This window comes from Cimex lectularius, unplaced genomic scaffold, assembly GCF_000648675.2.
Source record: "Cimex lectularius strain Harlan isolate CLEC.00 unplaced genomic scaffold, Clec_2.1 scaffold94, whole genome shotgun sequence".
In the NCBI taxonomy this organism is placed as follows: domain Eukaryota; kingdom Metazoa; phylum Arthropoda; class Insecta; order Hemiptera; family Cimicidae; genus Cimex; species Cimex lectularius.
Genome location: NW_019392668.1, coordinates 268,378 through 276,546, shown reverse-complemented (window position 1 = coordinate 276,546; position 8,169 = coordinate 268,378). Strand labels below are relative to the sequence as shown.

General features: G+C 36.7%; 1 protein-coding gene across 1 annotated transcript in view; it reads right to left on the bottom strand.

Annotated features, from left to right (window-relative positions):
* Positions 1-204: 204 nt before the first annotated feature.
* LOC106670298 (lachesin-like) overlaps positions 205-8,169 on the bottom strand; it is a 218,597-nt gene continuing 210,632 nt past the window's right edge. Inside the window, exons 9-10 of the mRNA XM_014400489.2 lie at positions 4,787-4,849; positions 205-1,501 (exon numbers count right to left, since the gene is read on the bottom strand). Of these exons, the coding sequence (XP_014255975.1) occupies positions 1,341-1,501; positions 4,787-4,849 (224 nt within the window). The 3' untranslated portion in view covers positions 205-1,340. The remainder of the gene's footprint in view (positions 1,502-4,786; positions 4,850-8,169) is intronic.

The window sequence follows — 8,169 nt, the reverse complement described above, 5'->3', positions numbered from 1 at the left end:
ACATGTTTGGATTTATGCTTATACAAATACAAATCCCAGTCCAAAAGATCGGTCATATTGGACAGTTTTCCACTTAGTGCCTACGCATTATTGACAATTCATTGGAAATATGTTAAAATTGAAAAGTCATAAAGTTAAATTTCGATTTAAAAAAAGTTTTATTTTAAACCAACATTGTTTAACAAATGAAAAATAATTTAATCAGAAAACGCTTACATGCTAAGATTACTTGACAACTTTTTATTTTCTTATACAAAAATTACAAAACAGTTCTTTTACACAGTAGGGGTAAAAATTTACAAAAACAAAAAATCTGGTACATAATTCAGCCCCAAAAACTTCAAGCGAGGTTTTACATTAGTCGCAATGGAACTCAATATTGCTTTACACTACATTTGAAAGAAATCCAACTTTGAGGATTGAACCACATAAAAATAAGCTCAATATTTTACCTTTGCGAGGCAGTTTTCTCCAAAACGAAAATTCGAATTATTAAAGAAAAGTCTCATGACGGTTTTGGATATCGTCCTTCCTCATTTCTTTAAGGGTTGGGACGCGAAACACGTTAAAAAAAAAAAAAATAAACGACTGCGTCAAATGACCTTTCATTGATAGCTGAAATAATTTCCTTTAGCCTTGGAATTCAATTTCCTGCGGCAAAGACTCCATGAAAGCTTTTCCGGATTTTACATAAATCAAGTATAGGTACAAGTAAGAGAGGGGAAAAGTACTAAGAACGTTACGCCGTCGTAATAAATGATTTATTTTCAAAGCGGCATCGATCACGCTTTTAGGAATAAATTAAACAGGTTGCTTTTATGATAAAAAGAACTCTAATTCACAATTGTTTGTAATTTATTTACACATTTTCTCACTTTTTACAACAGAATGAAAAAGAAACGAAAAGAAAATGTTGGGTTCAAGCTTATACAATTATCACATTAAATGAAATTTGATAAAACTCATTACATTAACATTCAGAAAAACAGACCAAAGTCTATCCAACCCAACAAATTTAGGAAATAACCCTTTCCGATTCATACTTTAAGGTCATAATATGTACATTATTTGACAGTAATTAATTTATGCATATTTAGTAATTTTATTAAACTCAATGGGTTTTTATCTGATATGCCTCTGATATGCATAATTAAACATCGTGCTCAATTTGTTCTTTTTCGAGGCTTTATGGACATTTAAACTAAACAGATTCAATCAGTCGTTTCTAAGGCCGGATCTCCGTTCAGGCCGTTCATCTCGATACGTTAACAAGGCCGCGGTGACTGCGGCCCATCCTACATTGACAGTTTCGATTTATTCGATGTCTCTACTTTGTTTTATCACCTGATAAGAAAAAGTGTTAATAAAATTGGGGAGATTCTCAGGCCGGAGCAGGACGACACCGTGAAACTGCGCCTCCTGCTGCTCGCCTCTGCTCCCCTTTTGTTGTTGGCGTCGTTAAAAAGGGGGAGTTCTTCGATTTCGTTGTTCTCCGGCAAATCTTAAATAGAAAACAGAAGAATTAAAGAAGGCAAAATGTTTTGATAAAGTTTAATTACATTTAATACAAACTGTATATATTTATTTAATGAAAAAGTTTCGTAATATTCCTGAGGAATGTGTGGTGATTAGTGACCATTAATCGATATTTATTTAGAAATCGTGAGATGCGGTCTGGTCTGATTTAGGTTTCAGAAAAACATTTTCTTTATCGTCGAGAGTGCCACACGACATGCAAGAATGGCACAATTACACAGAAGACAAACACTGAGTGAGTAGAAATACTTTGATTGAATATATAAAATATATCTTGCATTGTATAAATTCACTTTTCCACATCCAAAATGTAATTGTTATATGTAAACAATGTTTGTAAATCCCAGGCCCTGAAGATGATCTCAATAAAGATCGAAACGTTGGCACGATAAAGAAAATGTTTTTCTGGAACCTATATCACACCAGACCGCATCTCACGATTTGTAAATAAATATTCCTGAGGTTTAAGTTAACACATTTGTTGTTTACTAACACACAAAAAAGATGTCGAGAGGTCAAAGTCACCTGATGGTGTCTATAAGGATTGGATCAATTGAATGGAGCGAGAGGCGAGTGAATTGTAAAACGAAATTTGCTGAGGGATTGGGACCGATCGGCTTCGTATGATGGGGTTAGAGTTGGTTTCCATTGAGTGGTTTCTGTTGGATAAGGATTAGGGTAAAAGAGAAGCCGTTGTGAAGGGTGATGTTGGTCATCTTGTTGGGAGCATTTATTATGAAATTCTGAAAAAAATACGACCAAAACTCTAGAAGGATGCCGCGAGACTAGTGTCCTCTGCTGGGTTTTCGTGAGTAGCTTGGATTTCTTTGCATTTTGAAGGGCGGTGTTGGTGATCTTGTAGGGCGCATCGATTATGATTCTGATGACTTTGGATTGATAGTCTTCTTTGGATGTTATAAAGGACCAATAATCGACAAGGAAGTCGTGAGACCTTCCCAATTACAGTGGTATGTTGGGTTTATATGAGTGGTTTCTGTTGGATAAGTTAGGTTCAAAGGGGAAGCTATTGTGAACGGTGATGTTGGTCACCTTGTTTGGAGCATTTATTATGTAATTCTGAAAAAAATACGACCAATACTCTAGAAAGATGTCGTGAGACTAGTGTCTCTGCTGGGTTTCTGTGAGTAGCTTGGATTTCTTTGCATTTTGAAGAGCGATGTTGGAGATTTGATAGGGCGCATCGATTATGATTCTGATGACTTTGAATTGATAGTTTTCTTTGGATGTCCTTAAAGGACCAATAATCGACAAGGAAGTGGTGAGACCTTCCCAATTAAAGTGGTATGCTGGGTTTATATGAGTGGTTTCTGTTGGATAAGGATTAGGTTAAAAGGAGAAGCCATTGTGAAGGGTGATGTTGGCGACCTTGTTGGGAACACCTATTATGAAATTGTAGATGTGTATGATCATCTTTTTGGGATGCTGAAAAATCCCAACACCCTAGAACAAACGCGCGAGACCATTCCAACTTCAGTCGTCTGCTGGGGTTAAAAAGTGGTTCTATTAGATTAGTTTAAAAGGAGAGTTTATTGTGATCATTGTGAAAGGTTATGTCGATGATATGATTCTGATGGCTTTGGATTAATAGGTCTTCTTTGGTGTTAGAAAGGAACAATAATCGAATAGGATTTTGTGAGACCTTCTCAACTTCAATCGGCTCTATGGGGTTAAAAAGTGGTTCTATTAGATTGGGTTAAAAGGAGAGTTTATTGTGGTCGTTGTGAAAGATGATGTTGGAGAGTTATTAGGGAGCATCGAATATGATTCTGATGATTTTGGATTGATAGGACTGAATTTTTCGGTTGTTCGGAAGGACCAAATAATCTACAGGGACGTCGTGAGATTTTCTCAATTGCAATCGTATGTTGGGTTTAGTCAGTGGAGAAGGGTTCGGCTAAAAGGAGAGGCCATTGTGAAGGGCGATGTTGGTGATCTTGTAGGGACCATCTATTATGAAATTCTATATTTGTACATTTTGTCTTTTTTCGGTGTTGAACACGACAAATTCTCTAGAAGAATGTTTGGAGTTTTAATGGTGGTTTCTATTGAATAAGGATTGGGTTAAAAGAAGAGTTTATTGTGGCCATTGTGAAGCGTGATGTTAGTGATCTTGTAGGTAATGGTAATGAGGACACTAGGAAGCGGAGTGATCTTGTAGGTAGCATCGACTGTGATTCTGATTGCTATGGATTGATAGGATTGACTTGTTTGGAGTTAGAAAGGAACAAAGATCAACAAGGACGTCTTGAGACCTTCCCAACTTCAGTCGCCTGATGGGGTTTCTATTGGATTAGTGGGGGATTGGGTTAAAAGGAGAGCTTATTGTGGCCATTGTAAAGGGTGATGTTAGAGATTTAGTTGGGAGTATCGATTATGAATCTCATGACTTCGGATAGGTAGAAATGTTTTTTGTTTTGGGTGTTGGAAGGGCTAAAATATTCGACAATGACATCGCGAGATCATCTTCAATTTCAGTCGCCTGATGGGGTTTCTATTGGATTAGTGGGGGATTGTGTTAAAAGGAGAGCTTATTGTGGCCATTGTAAAGGGTGATGTTAAAGATTTAGTTGGGAGTATCGATTATGAATCTCATGACTTCGGATAGGTAGAAATGTTTTTTGTTTTGGGTGTTGGAAGGGCTAAAATATTCGACAATGACATCGCGAGATCATCTTCAATTTCAATTGCCTGATAGGGTTATAGGGGTGGTTTTTATTGAATAAAAATTTGACTAATTGATTAGGATATCAGATGGCTTTGCTTTGGAACGGAATTTGCTAAAGGGATTACGTTTTGTAATAAAATAATTTGCGAAGTGCGATGTTAATAATGAAATAGGGAGTAGTAACTATGATTCAGAGTTTAGGATTGCTTGTACTGTCTTTTGTGGTGTTGAATTCGATCAAGCAGGGCGCGAGAACATCCCAGCTTCAGTTTGATGAAGGTATAAGGGTAGTTTCTATTATATCAGGATTTGGCTAATCACTTGAAGTAAAAGATGACTTTGTTTTGCATTTTATTGCAAGATTACGTTTTGTAAGAAAGCGATTTTGAGGTCATTATCAAGGGTGACGTTAAAGACAAAGTAGGGAGTTTTGAGTGAAAAGGATGAACGGAATCGTTTGGTCGTCACTTTATACAGTTGGCTTGGAACAATTGAAATTAAACAAGAAAATTTTGGGGCGCATATAATAATTAAATTTATTAGTTTAGCATCAGTTTATCTTACCTGAATGTGTTGGAGCAATAAATATGATTGATTTCTTCGTAGGAGTCGTGGTAGATGTGGTAGCTGAAACAGAAATGTAACTTAAAACCACAATAAAGATGTTTTTAAAGCTTATTATTGGATCAGAACGAATAATTTGAGACATAATAAAGGTAGAACTATGGCAGATACAAAATATCAAAATGGTGAAAATTAATGATAGTCAAATGCTATCTATGTAGGTACTTAAAAAAATCTTTCATAAAAAACTTTATAAATATGAACAATTCATGCAGAATAGAGAAACAAAAATTGATATGGAAGAAATCTTGATCACTACTATAAAGAGGTTTGAAGGTATATTTAATATAGAGCAGTAGAGTTTACTAGAGTGAATGGGACTCTTTGGGCGGTGATTTCGATATTTCTCTATCAGCCTTTACACCTGTTATACAACTAACCTAATTGAGGGGTCGATGGCGTATTCAATATTCCGCCATAGGCCCGCTCACATTGCACACTCTTGCTAATAAATACATTCACTCTCAACACCCTCTAGGTACACACAAAACTATCAGTATTAAATACAGTAAAAAAGCCTCTTTCCACTAAAAATCGGAACGGGAGACCCAGATAACCGCAGCCCTGCTCAAGCACAAACTTCATATCTGGTGGCATTCCTCATGTCTCTATACTACTACTAGAGCCAAGGAATGGCACCATTCATTTAAGTGGGACACAGCATTTCGGATACAAAACTATGCGTGTTAACCTCGAATGACCTATCTGAATTGGTTAAGGATGAACCTTCTTCTACGGACTCTTGATGGTTGAAAACTTCTCTGCCGATCCAGTCCATCGAGCCTGCCACTTTTTTAAATTCATTTATTTATTTACAACTGCACTTGTCCAACAAGCAAATATGTGGTAATATTTAGTACTGTGTGTACGTACACACAAGGTACGTATGCAAGGAGACACAAAAGGGCACGTAAGGCTGAACGGCGTCCATCCAGTGACGGGAGCCGTTAGCTCACCTACAGGGTGGAAATCGCTTGACATTTGATTTTGAGTGGTCGGGTAATTTAGAATGAAAACTTTTTGTAACGGAATTAGGCAAAGATTTTTTAAGACGGTGTGAATTGTATGATTAGAGACATAGAAGGGAGCATTAAATATGGTTTGAAGTATTTTAAATAAAGGGTTTGCTGTTAAGATTGGAATGATTAGCAGTTCCATAAAGTTCAAGTCCGTATGCCCTTAGGGGCTAGCATTCAGTATTGTCTATATACTTTTGGTTTTTTGGTAGTGTAAGTTGGGCTGTCAACTCTTTTTAGCCTGAATCTTGTATTGTTACGTTTAAGTATCATATGAAAAAAATACTTTTTCTACTTGGATTTTGCTATATTAAGATTTTAAATGTTTATTTGTTTATCTTTTGGAAATTTAAGGAGTTCAGTAGTACTATGACTACATGAATAGGAGATACCAACATGCCAAAGATCAAGACTAAAAACTGTCCCAACTTAAAAAGGCAAAAGAAATCCTCGAGCTGACAATTTCTCTCACGAACGCAATAATCGATTCAACCACTTTCAGGATAACAGATTCAAATAGCCTCTCTCCCCTCGTGGGAAATAAGGACTGAGAGCTTCTCCGTAAGGAAGCCTGAATCTGCTGACTAGACAAATTCCAAACAAACATAAATTTGTGGTAAATGTAACCCGTGAAAAAGACCAAATGCGTCATTTGAGAAATGAAAAAATTAAATGTTCTATTATCGACTGCCAAGGATTTGGACATATGTATGTATAACCAATCATAATCAGTTTGCACGATCAATTTAACAATTTTATAATTTTTAAATATGCTTTATCCTGTTTCAAAAGATAGATGTAATAAAAATATATATTTTACAGGTATTTATTTATTAAATAATCTGTATAAAATATAGTAATACAACAGTACATCGTATATATAAATCTGAAAAAACATGTCTGAATATGGCGGTGCGGAAAAGCGACAGCCAGCCCTGTAACTCTTTTTTATTTAGTTTTGACTGTGTATTATTAGGGTAGGACGTTGAGGAAAGAGCTTGGGCTTGAAATGTCTGGTTGATTATAAAGAATCATTGAGGAAGGGATTGAAAGATTTGAATTCGTAGATTTTGTTTGACAATGAGTTTGCACCTTTTTTTATTCGAGGGCGTGTTTTTTTAGTCCAGTTGGTTCCATGGTTCTGTTGTCCCAACAAAGCTGCCTTGGTTTGACGGATTATTTTGTTGTTTATGTGTACTATTGGGATAGTCTGTCGTCTGAGTGTAAAGTCACATGGGCTCTTTTGCTCGTTTAACTTGACGCGATAGCGAGTAAACTAGTTGGTAGTGAGGTTTTCGTGTTATTGGATTTTTTCCCTAGTTTAGATAGAAAGGTGTGTGGATTGGGTCTTTTTTGGATGTGAGGATGTGGGAGTATGTCCGCAGTAAAACTAGTGGAGGATTGACCTCAAAAAACTTCCTTCAGAATGCCAGTTTTTCCCTTCGCATTTGGAATCATAAGGATTTTTTCCATTAATATCTAAACTTTCGTTTATTTCGCTCTTTCCCGTGAGCTCAGCGGACGTCAAAAATATATGAAGAATATTTGTTGGAAAGCTTGGCAGAACCGCTGGGAAAAAATGAGTAAAACAGAGAGAATAATGTTGACCCGACTGCGAATAGACCACACTAGACTGACGCATGGTCATCTCTTGGCGAGAAAAAGCGGCGCACAAATAACTGTTAAGCATTTACTAACCGAATGCGAACTGTTGGCGCCGCACAGAACAAAGTGTGGCCTTTCCTCGAGTTTGAAAGAGGTTTTACAATGACAACAGCAAGAAAGTAATCGAATATCTGAAGCAAATAAATGCATATGGTCGCCTTTAATGCTTCTCCACACGTGGTTTCGTTTTCCCTTCCTGAAGTGAGTGTATTTATTGTCGAGAATGTGTGAGTGTACGGGTGGGTAGTGGTCAGAATATCGAGTACACCACAGACTCACCAAACTAGGATAGATATCTCTGGTTACTGTTACTGTTTACTGTTTGAGTGAATGTATTTACTAGTGCGATAGTAGTGTATGCATGGGTGGGTCTATGGTGGAATATCAAGTACCCCATAAACCCACCAACCTAGGTTAATATTTTAGATTAATTTTAATTTTAATTGTACATAATGTGTGGATGTATTTATTAGCGTGAACGAGGGCGGGTCTTCAGAGGGATATCGAGTACTCTGAAACCCGCATAAAGGCTAGGCTAGGATTGAATGTTAGTGAATGAGACAGTTTCATAGCCTTTTCACCCCGTGTGGGAGGGCTAAAAATGTAGAAATAACGTCCCAGAACACAACCAGAAAGATCGCC